The sequence below is a fragment of the Bubalus bubalis genome, chromosome 14 (assembly GCF_019923935.1).
Source record: "Bubalus bubalis isolate 160015118507 breed Murrah chromosome 14, NDDB_SH_1, whole genome shotgun sequence".
In the NCBI taxonomy this organism is placed as follows: domain Eukaryota; kingdom Metazoa; phylum Chordata; class Mammalia; order Artiodactyla; family Bovidae; genus Bubalus; species Bubalus bubalis.
In genome coordinates this window covers 31114685-31136337 of record NC_059170.1, presented here as the reverse complement: position 1 = coordinate 31136337, position 21653 = coordinate 31114685, and the positions used below count along the sequence as shown (strand labels likewise).

General features: G+C 39.9%; 1 protein-coding gene across 1 annotated transcript in view; it reads right to left on the bottom strand.

The window, feature by feature from the left end:
- The window catches only part of TMC2 (transmembrane channel like 2), a 100248-nt gene that overhangs the window by 45193 nt on the left and 33402 nt on the right, over window positions 1–21653 (bottom strand). The window contains exons 5-7 of the mRNA XM_006044877.4: window positions 12390–12480; window positions 5673–5754; window positions 5224–5330 (exon numbers count right to left, since the gene is read on the bottom strand). Of these exons, the coding sequence (XP_006044939.2) occupies window positions 5224–5330; window positions 5673–5754; window positions 12390–12480 (280 nt within the window). The remainder of the gene's footprint in view (window positions 1–5223; window positions 5331–5672; window positions 5755–12389; window positions 12481–21653) is intronic.

The window sequence follows — 21653 nt, the reverse complement described above, 5'->3', positions numbered from 1 at the left end:
GATCTTTACTAACAAAGGCTTTATTGTTTAGTATCTAATATAACATTTTTTAATTTATAGGTTCATAATTTTTAGGTAATTCACTCCTATTTCTTTTTGCTTGCTTTAAAATTTATATTCTTATTGGGAAATATATTTTATATAAAATAGTATATATATATATGTATATATGTCTGATCATAATGAAAAGAAAATTAACTAGTGTATATTCACTACCTAGTTTAAGAAACAGAATATCACCTGGTTTTCATAACACCTTGGATAAGCCCCTCCTAATCCACAGAAATTGTGAAATAACAAATGTTTGTTTTTTTAGTAAAAATTTCGGGATACCTTTCTTACTCATCAATAGATAACTAATACAAACTCAAAGACATGAGCAGGAAAGAAACTATTAATTTATGAGTAGAAATTAAGGATGTAGAAAATAGAGATACATAAGACAAAGGCCTGAAAGGTGAATGTTTACAGTAGCTTTATTCATCATAGTCCTCAGCTGGAAACAACCCAAATATTCATGGACTGGTGAATAGATAACAAACTATGGTACATCCATACAACAGGGTATTACTCAGCAATAAAGGGACTATTTGATACATACAACAACATGGATGAATCTCATTGACACTGTGCTTTAGAAAGAGGCCAGGCACAAAAAGCTACAGAGTGCATGATTCTATTCATATGATATTCTGGAAAAGGCAAAAATTTAGGATCAGAAATCAGATCACTGCTGGTCAAGGGCTGGAGGTAAGGAGAGATTTCTTGCAAAGGGGGCAATGGGGAACTTTCTGGGTGATAGAAGTTGTGGTGATAGTTACTTGACTCTAGATATTTGTCAAAAGTTATCAAACTGTATACTTTAAAAGAGTGAAGTTTACAATATGTAAATTATGTCCTCCTCAACATGAGTTAAAAAAAAGACATGCCAGGGAATCAACAAACCCAGTTGTTTCTTTAATAAAATAACTAAAAGAGACAAAGCTTCAATGTAAATGAAAGAGGAAAAAAATTACACTATCATGCAAAAGGAAATATAACTTCAGATACATGAGTGATTAAAAAAAAAAGAAACCATGTTATTTAACTTTAAGCCAATATATTTTAAAATGTAAGTTGAAATGGAAAGTTCAGGAGACTGATTACATGTGAGAATTAAGTGGGTAATACAATTACTTTGCCAACAAAGGTCCGTCTAGTCAAGGCTATGGTTTTTCCAGTGGTCATGTATGGATGTGAGAGTTGGACTGTGAAGAAAGCTGAGTGCCGAAGAATTGATGCTTTTGAACTGTGGTGTTGGAGAAGACTCTTGAGAGTCCCTTGGACTCCAAGGAGATCCAACCAGTCCATTCTAAAGGAGATCAGCCCTGGGATTTCTTTGGAAGGAATGATGCTAAAGCTGAAACTCCAGTACTTTAGCCACCTCATGCGAAAAGTTGACTCATTGGAAAAGACTCTGATGCTGGGAGGGATTGGGGGCAGGAGGAGAAAGGGACAACAGAGGATGAGATGGCTGGATGGCATCACCGACTCTATGGACATGAGTTTGAGTGAACTCCGGGAGTTGGTGATGGACAGGGAGGCCTGGCATGCTGCAATTCATGGGGTCACAAAGAGTCAGACACAACTGAGTGACTGAACTGAACTGAATACAATTGGGGAGAAGCAGATGGAGGACTTTAGTGTGCATGTAACTTTTTATTCTTAAACTTAGTAGGTGAGTGGGCTCATTCTTTATACCTTTCTAAATATCTGAAATTTTTAATAGTTATGTTTAGAAGAAGTATCAATACAAGGCTTCTCTGTACTGGAGAGTGACAATGGCTTGAGAATATAGGACAAAGTGGACTAACTCATAATCCTTGAGTGCTGCCTATGTGAATCCTAGAGCAGAACTTACAAGGTATTTTAAAGAATTATTTAGGCTAATTAATTAATGTACACCAGCAATGTACACCCTGGCTACACATTAAGATCCCCTGGGGAACAGGATCCAATGTCTGCTGCTGTGCATCAAATTACCATACAACTATCTCTTGGTTTCTGCAGGTCAGGAACCTGGGTTTGGTTTATTTGGGTCCTTTAGTCTCATCTGTAGGTCTGGTGGGGAGGATCTGATTCCAGATTCACTAACATAGTTACTGGCAAGATTTAGTTCCTTGGACTGAGGGTCTCAGTTCCTTGCTGGCTCCTGTCCAAAGGTCACATCAGTTACTTGCCGGTGGGCTTCTCCAGTCTGGCAGATTGCTTCGTCATATCATGTGAGCCAAGAAGGGAATCAAGAGAGAATGCCAGATGGAAGTCATGGTTTTTTATAAGCTAGTCCTGTAAGTGACAGTTTGTTATTTTGGTTATATTCTATTTGTTAAAAGCAAGCCACAAAGTCTAGCCTTTACTCAAGTGAGGGGATTATACAAAGGCATGATATCAGGAAAGGGGGATCACTGGGGGCAATCTGAGATACCTGCCTACCATAAGAGCATGTAACATAGGAGTAAAATTTCATCACCATAAAATTTCAGCAAATTCACAGGTCCAGTCCACATTCAAGAGAAGGAAATTCTACACAAGTGTGGGTTATTGGGGGTCATTTTAGGGTTCTGTCAACCAAAGATAGATGAAGACTTCTTAGATTGGACACAAAAAGCATGAATCATTAAAAAAAAGTAATTAATCTGTGGCTTCCCTGGTGGTTCAGTGGTTAAGAATTCACCTTGCAATACAAGGACACTGGTTCGATCCCCGGCCTGGGAAGATCCTACATGCTTCGCGGCAATTGAGCCCACGTGCCACAACTAATGAGCTTGTACTCTGGAGACCACAAGCGGCAACTACTGGAGCCATGCACCACAACTACTAAAGCCCGCATGCCTAGAGCCTAAGCCCTGCAACAATAGAAGTCATCACAATGAGAAGCCCTTGCACGGCAACTAGAGTCGCCCCGGCTCGCAGCAACTAGAGAAAGCCCACGTGTAGCAACGAAGACCCAGCACAGTCAAAATAAATAAATAGGTATTTTTTCAAGTGATAATTTGAACTTCATAAAAATTACAACTTTCTGCTCTTTGAGAAACACCATTCAGTTCAGTTCAGTTCAGTAGCTGAGTCGTGTTGGACTCTTTGCGACCCCATGAACCACAGCACACCAGGCCTCCCTGTCCATCACCAACTCCCAAAGTCTACCCAAACCCATGTCCATTGAGTCAGTGATACCATCCAACCATCTCATACTCTGTTGTCCCCTTCTCCTCCTGCCCTCAATCTTTCCCAGCATCAGGGTTTTTCAAATGAGTCAGCTCTTCACATCAGGTGGCCAAAGTATTGGAGTTTCAGCTTCAACATCAGACCTTCCAGTGAACACCCAACACTGATCTCCTTTAGGATGGACTGGTTGGATCTCCTTTCAGTCCAAGGGACTCTCAAGAGTCTTCTCCAACACCACAGTTCAAAAGCATCAATTCTTCAGCGCTCAGCTTTTTTTATAGTCCAGCTCTCACCTCCATACATGACTACTAGAAAAACCATAGCTTTGACTAGATGGACCCACTACCCTAATTGAGGGCATTTTGAGATACCCCACATTCTCAACTATGGTTGTCCAACCCATCATCAAGTCCTCTCTGTTCTATTCTTTCCCTGTCTCTCTCTCTCTCTTCTTTCCTCCATCCTATTCCAATACAGCTTCCTAAACACCTGCCAATCAAATCAAGGTACTCTTGCCTGGACAGTTAAGGTCTTGCCTTCTTCACTGAAAGCACCAATCACTAAATTTTCATTTTTTTCAAACAAACGTCCACTGGATATGAAATACTTATAAATGATATTAATTTATATAAATTATACAAGATGTAAGGTTTCTTTGAGGAGAAAAAATCCTCAGTATTTTTAAAATTATTCAACTTCCGTAACACACAGCCTTCTTGGACCGTTGTACAGCAAAACTCTAGGGATGTCTCATAGGTTTACAGCATTTAAATGTACTCTCTTCTTATGGAAGTAAATCCGTTTGGAATCAAAAACTCCCAAGAAAAAAGCAAAGAGTCTGCGAAGATAAAATTCCTCACTGACTACTGCAGAAAACTCTTACTTCCTAGGTTATGGCAAGGAGAAGTGAAACTTAACTTCTGACCATATTTTCCACTTGAAGAGACCCAGATTTGTTTCAAGAACATCTGCATACATTTACCAGAAGGTTAAAATCCTTTTCTTTGTATGCGAGAGTGACAATGGCTTAAGGCTATAGGACAAAGTGGACTGACTCATAATCCTTGATTTTCAGGTGTGCACTCCTTAGGTAATGTAGAAAAGAATTCAATGGTTTTGTAAGTAATATAACACTCCTTTGCTACCAAGTATTAATACTATTATAATAGGTCCTCAACCTTTTCTAACTAATTTAATTCACATTCTGTGGAAGTCTTTTAATTTCATGAAAAATAGATATTCAGGAACGTTTCCCAAGGATGTGACTACAGATAGAATTGACTCTAATATTCTCATGGAATTATTTGTAATAAAGTAGGAATCAGTAACCTATCATAGAGCCAATTAATAAATCTGGAAGGAAAAACTACTAAATTCATAAATATCATTACCCTCTAAGCTGTAGAGGTAGATCCGCCGGTGTGCCCAGCGCTAGTGTCAGGGGGCTCAGACAGGACTGTAGCAATTACTGTGCTGAGTGCTAGTGGACCGCAGTCACCCCTGGAAAGGCACCCAGGACAGCACTCTGGAAACCTGGCATCTCATTCACCACAAGTTTATCATGTAGATTTGCACAGGTCATTTGTTCATTTTTTGTCTCTCTATTACTCATTTATAGGTAAGGATCTACCTACATCCATAATAAGATTGTATCTGGGAGAATAGTGAGGAGTGCTATTCAAATGCAGGGTTTCTTTGGGGTAATAAATTATAATGTAATGCATTCTATCTCTCTTTTTTTTTCAGGGTAAAAGAAAACACCTCATTGAAGTATTAATTCTTGACTAATCTCAAAGTAAAATAAAAGGTAGAAAAATGTAGGGTCCACATATTCATTCAGACATGCAAACATTCTGGTTCCATTCTTCATACTGGGTTCTCTGGGTAATTGATGTGAGCATTGAATTAAAAACAAATGATGGATTCTTTGTAAAACAGTATTTGTTTCATATAAATGAAGATGGAAGTCATGATAAGCCTCATAACACTATCCAAAGTTATAGGCAGTTCTTTTCTTACCTCTGGGATTATGACTAGACCAAATATTAAGCCAAAAAGGACAAGGTTAACTCCATACATCCATCGGAGGAAGATGAAATATGATGCCACTGAAGAACCAAAGTGACCTGAAGAGAAGACGACGGTGGGTGTAAGTGTTGCAGAAGGAGGATGGTAACATTGCCAAGCACTGTATGTGGATGATGGGTACAATTTGCATGTCAGTCTGTGGAACACGTATCTCTTCTTTTTTTTTTCAAATAAAAAGGGCTTAACCGATCTGCCTAAGTTCCTACAATCAGAAAGTGAAGAAGCACAATTTAAATTCTGGTCTAACTAGTCCAAAGCCCATTCCTTTTTCTAATACAACAGAACCTATGATAAGCTAACCCGTTGGTCCAGGACACAGTCCAAACCCTTGGAAAACTCTTTAGCAAACCAACTAAAAACAGTGACACCAAAATACTCACTTTCAATGTCCTTGATCTTCATTTCCCAGGGGATACATTGAGTCTTGAAATTATGAAAGTCTCTTTTAAATTTGACCCATTTCTGAAATTAAACAGACAACACCCTCAGTTCATTAACATGCTGCTTTGGGGCTTGGAGGTGCATGCGGATGTTGACATGTCAACACGAGGTCAACAGGTAAGTGAGGCTGTCACGCTGGAGCTGTTGAGACCAGGCTGTCTGAGGTGGAGGCTCACATCATCACTTTCAAAGTTAGGTGTGAATGAGAGAGAAGCCAGGGCAACACAATATCTTGCAATTTTCTATAATGCTGATAAAATTTCAGGTTTGGACAGTTTACATATGAACTTAGAAAGTCTATGTATAATTTCTGATTTGGGGAATCAAATTGGTTTAGCAAACTCTTATGTAACTTCCTTCATCTAAAACCAAAAATTCAAGGGAAAAAAAAAATCTCACACCTACAATTGGCAGACAGTCGAGTGCCTTAATCTCATAGGAACTGTTGCTAAGCTATAAGACTGAAGGCAGTGCTAAAAGAGATCTCAGCCCCAGGTTTCCCATTCTTCTTCCAGTGAAACGGCAGCCTGTGTTTTTTTTTAACCCGCTAACATTAGTTAGGAAGGCATTATGCCCCTTTCCAGGGTCTACTCCAGCTCCAACACTCACTTTTTACCAGTCAGAAACCTGAGCAGCTGACTGCTGGCTGCATGAAAATCTGTCAACTCTTTCAGGGGATGCTCTTCAACAGTCCTACCCCCTGAAAATAAATCCATTTGGAATTTTTAAAAAAACTTATAGAAAATAGCAGGCAAAGATAAAGTAAAGAGAAAATTCTAAGATCAGTTTCTATTGTTACAAAGGTCTCAAAAGAACTTGCTCATGAAGGAAATGAGATTTTCATTTGTAAATTCACTAAAGCATAAAAGGGAAAATTTATCTGAAGGAACCAGATGGACTTCCAGATGTAAAGGCTTTGACTATATAGTTATTGGATAATTACTGTATAAGGAAGGAAACCACCTGTCAGAAGGGAGATGGTCACAGATGCCAAGGAGAAGAGGGACCCATTAGCAAAGGACAGGTTCATAATAATGGCAAAGATCTTCCTAAGATGAGCAGGGATGTGGGGACACTGGCTACCCCAATCCCATTGCTTCTACCTTTCCTAGTTCTGATTCTGTGCTTGAAAACCATCTTTGGTTTATTTGGCTTCTTATGTAGGTCTGTCTGTAAGGAAAGCATTTGCCCATCACCTGGGCTGTGAATATTTTGATTTCTATGGCAGTAATTTTTTTCACTGCAAATTAGTAGATTGGAATTGGAATAATAATTCATGTGTACATGTTAAGTCATGTCTGACAACCCCATGGACCGTAGCCCACCAGGCTCTGTCCATGGAATTTCCCAGGCAAGAATACTGGAGTGGGTTGCCATTTCCTACTTCAGGGGATCTTCCTGACCCAGGGATTGAACCTGCATCTCCTCCAGTGGATTCTTTACCACCGAGCCACTTGGGAAGCCTGGGATTATTGTTTAGCTTTCCATAACACTGTATTGGGATTCCCTGGTGGCTCAGATGGTAAAGAATTTGCCTGCAGTGTGGGAGACCTGGGTTGGGAAGATCCTGGAGGAGGGCATGGTAACCCACTCCAGTATTCTTGCCTGGAGAATCTCATGGACAGAGGAGCCTGGCAGGCTACAGTCCATGGGGTCGCAAAGAGTCAGACACGACTGAGCGACTAAGCATAGCACATAACTGTACTATCAAAAATAAAAGATACTGTTATGGACTTCAAATTTTTCAGTTCTTGCATTGGTTATTCCTCCTTGTAAATTAGTAATCTGGTATCTGATTTTATATATTTGTCTCATAAGCTTTGTTAATGTAAGTCCTTCCCTGAGAGACAGATCCTCTGTCAGGGTGCTGATAAAATCAGTATAAAATATAGCTTTGCGAGGCTGAGGATCAATGGAATAATGAATGTTGCCAAGTGAGGCCCTTGGAGACACAGCCTGCCAGTCTGGTCACTTGGCAACCACTTGCAGCCCCTCAAGGCTGAGGGCATCTCAGCCTAAAAGTGATGCCTGGAGGTGGGGGGCATAGGCAGAGAGAGGCCTGGGAGAAGCTCAGCATTGAAACTCTTATCCTTCATTGATTTAGAGCATCAGAAAACTGAGCCTGGGCGTGGGTGGGAGAAGACCTCAACTCCCCCAGAACTGTGTGACATGGTAGCTGCCCCCTCGGACGGGGTTCCTGGCTTTGTGTGTCATCTTGCTCTTCAGCTGTATATAGGAGAAAAGATTTCAAACAGCAGTCAAACGAGACACAGACATGCCTGCGGATGATATCTGAATCTGAATAACCAAAAACAACCAGTGAAGCCTGAGAAATAGTGTGCAAAACAAGGAAAAAGAGATCCCTTTCTTTGAGGTTTTTTAGAAAGTATTTCCTCTAGGATACATAATTAAATTTTGAGAGACGGTTCAATATTCTTGCTTGCATATGTGCTTAGTCACTCAGTCATGTCCAACTCTTTGTGACCCCATAGACTGTGGCCCTCCAGGCTCCTCTGTCCATGAGATTTCCCAGGCGAGAATACTAGAGTGGGCTACCATTTTCTACGCCATCAATATTAGCAGGATACAAAAAACATGGCTTCTAAAGCACAGGATGGCAATTAGAGTTTTAAAAAAGAATATGGGGTGCGTGTGTGGGGGGCAGAATTCCCTGGCAGCCCAGTGGTTTAGGACTCTGCATTTTCACTGCTGAGGGAATGGGTTCAATCCTTGGTCCAGGGAACTAAGATCCCACAAGCCTTTTGGCTGGAAAATAAAAGAATACAGGTGAAGTATGGAAGAATTGATTACAAGATTGCTAAAAGTTCAGTAATAGAATGAAAATAAACATTATACTTTAACTGAGACAAAAGAAAATTGATTCAATGATATTGAAAATAAACCTGAGAAATTTCTGAGATGCAAAGAGAGAATAAGCAAAGAATTAAAAATCATGAGGGAAAGTAAATACAAAGAGTGAGGAATTGGCAGCCATCCTTCTCCTAGTGCAGAAGCTGGAACTGTTTGAACAGAAACAAATTAGATCATTTATCAGACATATTTGAAGAACACGTTCCTCAGTTGAGAAGAAAATTCTGAGTGTGCAGTTAAGCGATAAATGGTTTTTAGATAAAAATTAATGTGACCCATAGATAGTTGTCAGGCAACTATAATGAAAAAGGAAGAAAAAATAATATTAGGGATAAAAAAGATTTAAACTCAACATATATAAAATGTAGTTACAAAAATTATGAGACTATCTATATGCAATTTTCTGTTAATACATATGAAACTCTTAATGAAAGGATCAAGTCTGGGAAGATAAAAAAATATCAAAATGACCCTAAGAAGAAGTTAAACCTTGACTATCCCAATTGGAAAAACATTAAAAAATTATCAAGATATTCTATAAAATGCTTCCTGACCTGTATAGTTTTGAGGATGTCATCTTTCAATTTTCAAAAAAAAAAAAAAAAAATCATGCTCTTCAAGCTGATTTACAGCATAAAAGGGAGGTAATGCTATTCGTTTAATGTTACAAAGCAAGTACAACCCTAATATTAAAATATGCCAAGACAGCATGCATGTGTGTGTGTGTGCACACATAAATTCAATCAATCTTGCGAAATTTTATGTAAAAATTATAAATAAAATACTTGAAAATCAGATGTGCCTGATAAAACTAAGTTTATGAACATATGGGAAAGGTATTTAACAAAATCTAACATCTATTTATCTTAGGAAGTATCACTATGAACAAAGCTAGTGGAGGTGTTGGAATTCCAGCTGAGCTATTTCAAATCCTAAAAGATGATGCTATTAAAGTGCCTCATTCAATATGCCAGCAAATTTGCAAAACTCAGCAGTGGCCACAGGACTGGAAAAGGTCAGTTTTCATTCCAATACCAAAGAAAGGCAATGCTGAAGAATGTTCAAACTACTGCACAATTGCACTCATCTCAAGCACTAGCAAAGCGATGCTCAAAATTCTCCAAGCCAGGTTTCAACAGTATGTGAACCGAGAGCTTCCAGATGTTCAAGCTGGATTTAGAAAAGGCAGAGGAACCAGAGGTCAAATTGCCAACATTTGTTGGATCATTGAAAAAGCAAGAGAGTTCCAGGAAAACATCTACTGCTTTATTGACTAGGCCAAAGCCTTTGACTGTGTGGATCACAACGAACTGTGGAACATTCTTCAAGAGATGGGAATACCAGACGACCTGACCAGCCTCTTGAGAAATCTGTATGCAGGTCAAGAAGCAACAGTTAGAACCAGACATGGAACAATGGACTGGTTCCACATTGGGAAAGGAATATATCAAGGCTGTTATATTGTCACCCTGCTTATTTAACTTATATGCAGAGTACATCATGAGAAATGCTGGGCTGGAAGAAGCACAAGCTGGAATCAAGATTACCAGGAGAAATATCAATAACCTCAGATATGCAGATGACACCACACTTATGGCAGAAAGTGAAGAAACACTAAAGAGCCTCTTGATGAAAGTGAAAGAGTAGAGTGAAAAAGCTAGTTTAAAACTCAACGTTCAAAAAACTAAGACCATCACTTCATGGCAAATAGATGGGGAAACAGTGGAAACAGTGACAGACTTTATTTTCTTGGGATCCAAAATCACTGCAGATGGTGACAGCAGCCATGAAATTAAAAGATGTCTGCTCCTTGGAAGAAAAGCCATGACAAACCTAGACAGCATATTAAAAAGCAGAGACATTACTTTGCTGACAAAGGAGGTATGTTTAGTCAAAGCTATGGTTTTGACTATACTGGAAAAACCATAGCTATGGTTTTATATGGATGTATGGATGGATGTAAGAGTTAGACCATAAAGAAAGCTGAGTGTGGGAGAATTGATGCTTTTGAACTGTGGTGTTTGAGAAGACTCTTGAGAGTCCCTTGGACTGCAAGGAAATCAAACCAGTGAGTCCTAAAGGAAATCAGTCCTAAATATTCATTGGAAGGACTGTTGCTGAAGCTGAAGCTCCAATACTCTGGCCACCTGATGCAAAGAACTGACACTAGGAAAGACCCTGATGCTGGAAAAGATTGAAGGCAGGAGGAGAATGGGATGACAGAGAATGAGATGGTTGGATGGCATCGCTGACTCAATGGACATGAGTTTGAGCAAGCTCCGGGAGTTAGTGATGGACAGGGAAGCCTGGCGTTTTGCAGTCCATGGGGTCTCAAAGAGCTGGACACAACTGAGCAACTGAACTAAACTGAATTGAACATCTATTTGGAAATTCCAATAAAATGGAAGTCTTATTAAACTAGAAATAAAAGGATAATTTCTTATTGTGAGAAAGAAAATCTATTTCAAAGTTGTCAAGGTAACAACTCTCGTTAATCTAATGTGAAACATTGGAGTCATTTTCATTAAAGTAATGGAAAAGCAAAGAGACTTACGATCACCATTATCAACTGAAACTGTTCTAGTATTGCTAATCTGCAGTTCAGGACAGGAATGACTTAGAACTCAAGAAAAATATCTTTACATACACAGTTAGATGAAAATGATTAAAACTAATAAGGAAGTACAATAGAGGAAGCAGATTAAAAATGAATATTCAAATACACAGTTTTCCTGCATACCAGCAATATCTAGTTATTAAATAAAAGGAAAAATGATCTCATTCACAAAAGCAACCAAAATGTAAATTTTGTAGAAATAACATATAACATAGAAAATATCTATATGAAGAAAATGACAAACTTTGCTGAAGGATATAAAACGAAAGCTTGAGAAATTATGATATTCTTAGATGTGAAGACTGGATATTCTACAGATAAGTTTTCCCAAATTAAATCAAAGATTTAAAAAATTTCCACTCTATTTTGTGGTTTAAGGAGAATAAAATTGAATACATTTAAAAAACAATTTCCAATCAAAATCTCAAGGGACTATACTGGAAATTGGCAAAGTGATTTTAAAATTGCATATGGAAAAAAAATAATGCTAATAAAACATAAGAAAATGCAAATGGAAACATAGGAAAGACTGGCCAAGACATTTTTGAGAAAGAAAGGTAAAAAGAGAAGCCTTATGAGCCATTAGACTGAATCAATAGTTGAAATGATGAATTCAAATAAAAGTTCCAAAAAAGGCCCTATACAAGAATTAAGTGAATGAAAATGATAGTTTTTCAGATCAGTAGGTAAAGGAAAGATACTTCCATAGTTTCATAGTTAAATATCCAATTAGAGGTCATTACTTTAGCTTGAATCAGAAGCCCAGGTTATGACATAACACACCAGAGCTGTCCTTGACGCCCTGTTGACATCACTGTTTGTCTTCTGTATGACTCTGATTAAACCATGGCCCTTCTGGGTCTCCACCAAACCAAAGTCTTGATTTGAGGGCTTGGAAAATAATATCCCAGTAGATTCAACACCATTAATTCTGTGAGTTTAGTTCTTCACTGGAAGGAAACAAGTCTCCAGTATATTGAAGCCCTCACAGTTAATCAGAGAGAAATGGACAGTTGGTTTCATTCCTGGATAAATTAGAATGACTGACTGGACCTCAGAGTCAGGATTCTGGGGGAGGTGGACACAAGCTGTGAAGCCGGGCAGGTGCCTGCGATGGTCAGGAACTGAGCCAGTCCTCCCATAGGTTTGCAGCCTCCGAACCACACACCTTAGCCATCAGCATCCTATAGGCGTAGAGTCGCTTGCCTTTGCCCTTTCCCAAGGCTCCTTCATACTTCTCCACAAATTCTTGGGCCTCCCTGGTTAGAGGAGGGAATAAGGCAGAAATTTAATTAACACCCAAGCAAAAGAAATCTGAACTATGAAGGCATATATATGGCTGAGGGCCTTGAGTGTTTTATACCCCTAGTTTAGAATGTAAGTTCCACGAAGGCAGGACATTTTGTCTGTTTTGTCCACTGAAGTTTCCCAAATGCCAAGGACAGTGATTGGTACACAGCTGGCACCTGTAGGCAGAATTTCGGCTTCCATGACCGTCACCCCCTTGTGAATAGCAAAAGGAATTTTGCAGATGTAATTAAGATTACTGACTTTAACCTAGCGAGATTACACTGGATATCTGGAAGGGCCCATACATCACATGAGCCCTTAGAAAAAGAAAAGGAAGGCAGAAGAGTCAGAGAGAGATGTGGCAAAAAAGGAAATCAGAGAAATTAGAATAAGGAGAATCCTCTATCCTCTGTTGCTGGGGCCCTTCTGGAGGATGCCACATTGGAGAGCAAGAGAAGAAAATGAATTTCTATCAAAAGTCAGTGAACCTGGAAGAGGACCTCGAGTCCCAGGTGGGAGGGAACCACAGGCCTGCTGATACCTTGATTTTAGCCTGGTGAGACCCTGAGCAAAGAATCCAGCCACACTATGCTGAACTTGTGACCAACAGGATTGTGAGCGAATAAACTGTCTTAAGCTATTAAATTTGTAGTATTTTGTTAGAGCAGCAATAAAAAAAAAAATACAGCATTCACTATATATTTTTAGAGTGCATGAACATTGAATGAGTGAGTAAACATCCAAGGAAGACCGCATGAGAAGCACATGGATAGGCCTCTCTGTTAAATACTTTGGGTCAAACACTGGAGCTGGTGCTGGCTTCTGAGAACTGATTGTTAAATACTCAGAAACTTGGTCCACCAATTATTAAACTATTGATAACTTGAAACTGGCCATGGTGGGAGTATTTAGACTATGGGAATCAGCAAGCGTTCCACATCAGGGCTCTCCCATGCCAACACCCAAAGAATCAGTTTATCAGCAACCACTGGATAAGACCATACAAGTAGATGAAGAATTAAATCCATCTCAGTGGGGGTGGAAGAATGGCTGCTGTTGCTCGGGCTCTCCTGCTGGCAACATAACCTACACCACCTCCAAAGTGCAAATGGAGGTAGTTGCTACCTGTCAAAGTTACATTCTAACCTGGGGTTAATCCCAAGACTGGTTTTATTAGGATGTCTCAATGATGTCCCAATGTTAATGAGGCCATCTGTGTAGCTTCTTGGTCCGGGATCAAAAGCGGGGCTGTATGGGATTAAGGCTCCTTTGTGGGGTCAGCCCCTGCTCCCCTCAGTCTGCAGTCATTCTGGCAGTTATCTGTGACTACCAATGACTCCAGGACAACAAAGAATGTTTTCATGAAACTCATACTTTTGTCCTCTTCCTATATTTCATGAGTGGGTAGGGACTCCTAAGCATTCAGGGTTTGTGAGTTTGAATGTGACAACGTTTAAGATTTGGTAACTTTGGATAAAAAAATCTTTGGATAAAAAAAATTTAAAAAATTTATTATCCAAAAAAACTTTGGATAATAAAAAAGTAAGCCAGATCTTATGCCTGAGCCATTGAACCTGGCACCAAATGCTTCTTTTCTTGACATTCAGACTGTGTCCAGAAACCCAGAGAGCCCTCAGAAGAACAGAGGTCCCTGCTCAGAACTGGATACAAACTCTAAGGATTGTTCACTGCAAACAGACCAAGCAGTCTAACAATTTTGATGGATGCAACAAGCTTTTTTGGATCAGTAAAAGTGTATAAATAATCACAACTAACATTTTTATAGCAAATCCTTTTACATCTGTTATCTGTGATCCATGTGCTTCATTACTAGAAACAGTAGTTAGTTTATGGAAACACTGGCTCTTGCCCTGCACTTCCCAACTGTTGCAAATCCTCTTTTTTTTTTTTTTTTTGGTCACACTGTGTGGCTTGCAGGATCTTAGTTCCCAAACCAGGGATTGAACCCATGACTTTGGCAATGAAATTGTGGAGGTCTAACCACTGGACCTCCGGGGGAAGTCCCTACAAATCTTCCTTCTGTAGGGTGCTCCTGCCTCCTCCTTTTCTCCTCCTTTCAAATGGGGAACTTTATGCAAGCTCATCTCTCCTCTTCCTCAAACCAGATGGTGTGTGAAAAATGAAGCGAAAAGGCAAAAGAGGTGGGATCCTTTGCTTTGTGGAAAGTTCTAGGGGCTTGAATCTCAAGGTCACTTTTGACAGGTGGTTATCAACCCCTCAGGCCCCTCCAACACTCAGGAGAGGAGGAAGCCATTGAGGCATGGCTTTCCTCGGTAGCCACCCACAGAGAGCACTTCAGGAGCCCCTCACATTGCCCTAGAAAGACCCTCCTTGTTGATAAAGTGGCCCAAAAAACAGTTTGAAAGACACATCAGGGTGGCCAGTGATTACTGCTGGGAGAAAAGGGGTTTATTGTGTGGCTTTAGTGTCAGAGAGAACCAGGCAAGATTCTGTGCCTCCTGGGGTGGCAGTTTTCATCTAGAAATGGGCATGATGTTATGAGATTTAAATATGTGGATGCAGACCATGTGAGCACAGTGGTTTCATTTATCAAGCACTCTTCTCCTTCTGGGGAAATAGCAGCTCCTAAAGTGGACAGCTGATAAAGAGTCTTTGCTAGCACAGGGGGCTGCTGTGAAGGGCCTTCTTCTCCCCAGGGGTCTGGACAAGGGACTCAGCAATGCAGCCTTTCACAACAGGGATACTCTGAAGTTGACCCAAAGTATCTCTCAGAGAGACCACATACATCCAAAAACCCACTGCTGGTGAAGCAGATCAGACTCAAAATCACACTTAATTTTGCAATGCAGAGGTTCAAATAGACACAGGGCAGCCTGAGTTTGACAGCATCCTTGCAGAGCTTTGCTGTCCCATGCAGAACACTGGGAAAGTGTATGAGTCAGCCAGAAATCCAGAAGACATCTAGATTAAGGTAGGGGACACAGATGGCCAAAGAGAGGTGGCCAGAGGTTGGAGATGGCCAGATGTTGAAGGTAATTTGGGCTATGCTGGTTTGGTGTCTCCCTTTGGCTCCAAGCGGTTTTTACTTTTCAGTTGTGGAGGCAAAGATCAAACAGATGCTGAACTCACTCTGAGTGGAAACTCAAAGCCAGGCCTAGAGATGTCACTGAATCAATCTAAAGGTACCTGAGGCTAACCAAGCATACCTGACTTCCCATATGTGTTGGTTTTCAACTATGTCAACAGATTTCTTGACATTCCTCCCTTTAAAATGGAGAAATGAATTTTTCTCCCCTTGAATGTGGGCCAAACTTAGCAATGTGCCTCCAAGGAATAGAAAGTGGTAAAAGTGACAACTTATGACTTCTGAGACTAGGACTTCTGAAACTAGGTGTCGTGATTTTCCCCTTGAAATCTCCCTCTTTTGGAGGAAGCTAGCTGTCATGTTATGAGGATACTTAAGCAGCCTATGGAGAGGCCCATATGGAGAGAAACTGGGGTCCCTACTAATAATCAGAACCACCTTGTCATCCATGTATATGAGCAACCTTGGAAGTGGCTTCACCACCCCCAGTCATCTGAAGGCTGAAGCCCTGACCAACAACTTGACTCAACCTTATGAGAGACTGTCAGGAAGCATTTAACAGGAGGCTTCCTGTGTGCTTTTTTTATCTGTCAGGAATTCTCTGCTCCGTATTAATTCCTGAATATTTAGGAATTAAGAGGAGAGGCAAGCCTCCTGAGGAATCCAGGCATTTCCTTCATTAGCGTTTCTATATGGTGATAAGTACCGTCTTCCTTCTTGTGAGTTCAGTTCAGTTCAGTTCAGTCACTCAGTCGTGTCTGACTCTTTGCGACCCCATGAATTGCAGCACACCAGGCCTCCCTGCCCATCACCAACTCCCGGAGTTCACTCAGACTCACATCCATCGAGTCAGTGATGCCATCCAGCCATCTCATCCTCTGTCATCCCCTTCTCCTCTTGCCCCCAATCCCTCCCAGCATCAGAGTCTTTTCCAATGAGTCAACTCTTCGCATGAGGTGGCCAAAGTACTGGAGTTTCAGCTTTAGCATCATTCCTTCCAAAGAAATCCCAGGGCTGATCTCCTTCAGAATGGACTGGTTGGATCTCCTTGCAGTCCAAGGGACTCTCAAGAGTCTTCTCCAACACCACAGTTCAAAAGCATCAATTCTTCGGCCATATGGTAAAAGTGATTGTTTACAAATCTCTCTCTTTAATATGGATTGCCTATGTTTTATAAGCCTGGAGTTTTAATCTTTATCTTTGCTGAGAATAACTACTTTGTAAGACAGTATATATGCCCCCACCATGTTGATTAAAACACCTTTGCTCCATCAGAGCTCTGGTCCCCGTGTCTTTCTTTCTTTCTCTCTCTCTCTTTTTCAGGCTGATTCCCTGGAGAGCAGAGGCTCTCTGAGTTCATTTTCCTGCCCGGCTTCTAAGACCCTCTAGAGAAGGTGCTCTGCACCTTCACCCCATCGAGAGGGTGCTTGAGGCCTCCATGAACAAAGCAAGCCCCGTACAGGGGCTTTATTGGCTTTCTGTGTAAACCAAGGAATATCAGCCTCTTTCTCTCCTTTACTTTCTTATCGTCGACTCCGGACCACCAAATTCCGGTCCATTAAAGGACCTCAACAAGAGACTCCAAGTTAGAGCTGCCAGCTAAGCTGATCCTGAATTTCTGACTAACAGAAGATAACACATGTTTTTTTTTTTTACTGTTTTCAATTATTAAGTTTTAGGGTAATTTATTACATAGCACTGAAAAATTAATAACCGATAGAATCCAAACCACTGATCTCTTTGGTGCATATACATTTAGGATTGTTCTGTTTGCATGGTATATTGACCCTTTTATCATTATGTTTTTTTCCTTGCTCAGCTGTGACCAACTCTTTGTGACCCCATGGACTGCAGCATGCTGGGTTTCCCTGTCCTTCACTATCTCCTGGAGTTTGCTCAAACTCATATCCACTGAATCAGTGATGCCATCTAACTATCTAATTCCCTGCTGCCTGCTTCTCTTGTCCTTGATCTTTCCCAGCATCAGGGTCTTTTCCAATGAGTTGGCTCTTTACATCAGGTGGCCAAAGTATTGGAGCTTCAGCTTAGCAAGAGTCCTTCCAATGAATATTCAGGGTTGATTTCCTTTAGGATAGACTGGCTTGATCTCTGTCAGGGACTCTCAAGAGTCTTCTCCAGCACCACAGTTCTAAAGCATCAGTTCTTTGGTGCTCAGCCTTCTTTATGGTCCAACTCTAACATCCTTACACGATGACTGGAAAAAACCATAGCTTAGATATATGGACCTTTGTTGACAAAATAATATCTCTGCTTTTTAATATGTTGTCTAGGTTGGTCATAACTTTTCTTCTAAGGAGCAAGTGTCTTTTAATTTCATGGCAGCAGTCACCATCTGCAGTGATTTTGGATCCCAAGAAAATAAAGTCTGTGACTGTTTCCATTGTTTCCCCATCTATTTGCCATGAAGTGATGGGACTGAAAGCCATGATTTTAGTTTTTTGAATGTTGAGTTTTAAGCCAGCTTTTTACTCTCCTCTTTCACTTTCATCAATAGGCTCTTCAGTTCCTCTTCACTTTCATAAGGGTGGTGTCATCTGCATATCTAAGTTTATTGATATTTCTCCCAGCAGTCTTGATTCCAGCTTGTGCTTCATCCAGCCTGGCATTGCCCATGATGTACTCTGCATATAATTAAATAAGCAGTGTGACAATATACAGTCTAGATGTTCTTTCCCAATTTGGAATGTTGTTCCATGTCTGATTCTAACTGTTACTTTTTGAGCTGCCTACAGGTTTCTCAGGAGGCGGTAAGTGTTAGTCACTCAGTCGTGTCCAACTCTTTGCGATCCTATGGACTATAGCCAACCAGGCTCCTCTGTCCATGGGATTCTCCAGGCAAGAATACTGGAGTGGGTTGCCGTTCCCTTCTCCTTGGGAGCTTCCTGACCCAGGGATCGAACCAAGGTCTCCTGCATTGCAGGCAGATACTTTACCATCTGAGCCACCTGGGAAGCCCAGGTAAGGTGGTATTCCCATCTCTTTAAGAATTTTTTATAGTTTCTTGTGATCCACAAAGTCAAAGCCTTTAGTGTAGTAAATAAAGCAGAAGCAGATGTTTTTCTGGAATTCCCCTGCTTTTTCTATGATCCAACAAATGTTGGCAATGTGATATCTTGTTCTTCTGCCTTTTCTAAACTCAGATTGTATATCTGGAAGTTCTCAGTTCACATACTATTGAAGCCTAGCTTGAAGGATTTTAAGCATTACCTTGCTAGCCTGTGAAATGAGTGCAATTGTGCAGTACTTTGAACATTCTGTGGCATTGCCCTCCTTTGGGATTGGAATGAAAATTGACTTTTTCCAGTCCTGTGGCCAGTGCTAAGGCATATTGAATGCAGCACTTTTACAGCATCACCTTTTAGGATTTTAAATAGCTCAGCTGGAATTCCATCACCTCCACTAGCTTTGTTTATAGTGATGCTTCCTAAGGCCCACTTGACCTCACACTCCAGGATGTCTGGCTCTAGATGAGTGATCACACCATCGCAGTTATCTGGGTCATCAAGGTCTTCTTTGTACAGTTCTTCTGTGTATTCTTGCCACTTCTTCTTAATATCTTCTGCTTCTGTTAGGTCCATTCCATTTCTGTCCTTTATTGTGCCCATCTTTGCATGAAATGTTCCCTTGGTATCTCTAATTTTCTTGAAGAGATCTCTAGTCTTTCCCATTCTATTGTTTCCTCTATTTCTTTACATTGTTCACTTAAGGCTTTCTTATCTCTCCTTGTTATTCTTTAGGACTCTGCATTTAGATGGGTATCTCTCTCCTTCTCCCCCTTTGCCTTTCACTTCTTTTCTCAGTTGTTTGTAAGGCCTCCTCAGACAACCATTTTGCCTTGTTGCATTTCTTTTTCTTGGGGATGGTTTTGATCACTGACTCCAGCACTCTGTCCATAATTCTTCTGGCACTCTATCTATCAGATCTAATTTCTTGAGTCTATTTGTCACTTCTACTGTATAATCATAAGGGATTTTATTTAGGTCATGTGGTTTTCCTGGCCTAGTGGTTTTCCCTACTTTCTTCAATTTAAGTCTGAATTTTGCAATAAGGAGTTCAGTCAGCTCCTGGTTTTGCTTTTGTTGACTGTATAGAGCTTATCCATTTTCAGCTGCAAAGAATATAATCAATCTGATTTTGGTATTGACCATCTGGTGACATCCCTGTGTAGAGTTGTCTCTTGTGTTTTGGGAAGAGGGTGTTTGCTATGACCAGCACATTCTCTTGGTAAAAGTCTGTTAGTTTTTGTCCTGCTTTATTTTGTACTCCAATGCCAAACTTGCCTGTTGCTCTAGGTATCTCTTGACTTCTTACTTTTGCATTCCAGTCCCCTATGATGAAAAGGACATCTTTTTTTTTTTTTTTTGGTGTTAGTTCTACAAGGTCTTGTAGGTCTTCATAGAATCATTCAACTTCAGCCTCTTCGGCATTAGTGGTTGGGGCATAGACTTGGATTACTGTTATTGAATGGTTTGCTTTGAAATGAATTGAGATCATTCTATCATTTTTGAGATTGCACCTGAGTGCTGCATTTTGAACTCCTTTGTTGATTAGGAGGACTAGTCCGTTTCTTCTAAGGGATTCTTGCCCACAGTTGTACATATGGTCATCTGAATTAAATTTGCCCATTCCCGTCCATTTTAGTTCACTGATTTCTAAAATGTTGACGTTCACTCTTGCCATCTCATTATATAGTGTCCCTCTATAACCTTGGTGATTTTCTTTGCTCTGAAATTGACTTTGACATTTACATAGCTTCTCCTACTTTCTTTTGGTTAATTTTTCATGGTGTATTTTCTGCCATTCTTTACTTGCAGCTTATGTATATCATATTTCAAGTGAGTTTCTTATAGACTGCATGTACTTGGATCATCTTTTAAATCCAGTCTGCCAATCTCTGTCTTTTAATTGATATATTTAGACCACTAACATAATTATTTAAATGTTACAGTTTAAATACAACATTTTATTTCTTGTTTTCTGTTTTTCATTTCTACTTGCCTTCTTCCCTGTCTTCCTGAACATTTTTTTAGAATTCAATTTTGTTTAACCTGCAGTGTTTTTTAGTATATCAATTTGTATAGCCTTTTCAATAGTTGCTCTAGGCATTACTATGTGTCGACCTATATCTGTCATCCATCTATCTGTTATCTACCTATCTATATGTATTACCAAAACCTATGGATTCATTTTACTAGCTAGAGTGAAGTGTAGAGCCTTATTTCTCTTTATGTCACTTTATCCTCCTCATTTTTAATGGTCTTAACTATTTTCTCTGCATTTTTGAGAATCACATTAGGTGGTGTTTTCATTTTTGCTTCAACTTTCAAACATAATTTTAAAAATCAAGAGGAGAAGGAAAACACATGGTATTTCCCAAGATTTTTTCTCTTACCATGTTCTTCCTTCATGATGTTCCAAGATGCCTTCTTTTATCATATCCTTTATTTTTAGAGAACTTTCTTTAGTTATACTTTAGGGTAGACCTGGTAACAGATTCTTCTAGTTTTCCTTCATCTGAGAATGTCTTGATTTTTCCTTTATTCTTGAAGGATGTTTCTGCTGGATATAGAATTCTGGACTGACAATTCTTTTCACTTAGTACTTCTGTTTTCCATGGTTTCTGATGAGAAATATGCTGTCTTTCTATTTTTTTTTTCTTTAGTAATGCATTGCTTCTGTCAGACTCTTAAAAGTATTCAGAAGTTTGACCATGATGTGTATTAGCATGGATTACTTTGGATTTATCTTACTGGGGTTTTGTTTAACTTCTTGAATACTTAAGTTTTGTCAAATTTGAAAAATTTTCAGTCCTTATATATTTGAAGACTTTTTTTCCAGCCCCACTCTATGTTCTGACACCTCCTTTTTTTCTTTCATATCTAGGGATTTGGAGGAGACACCAAGGTTAGATTTTTTAAAAATAATCCTACATGTCCCTGAGGCTCTATTCGCTTTCCCTCCAGACTGTTTTCTTGCTATTGTTCAGACTGAGTGATCTGTCTTGTTCTACCCTCACTGATAATCTACTCAGTTTTCTCCATTCTGCTGTTGAGC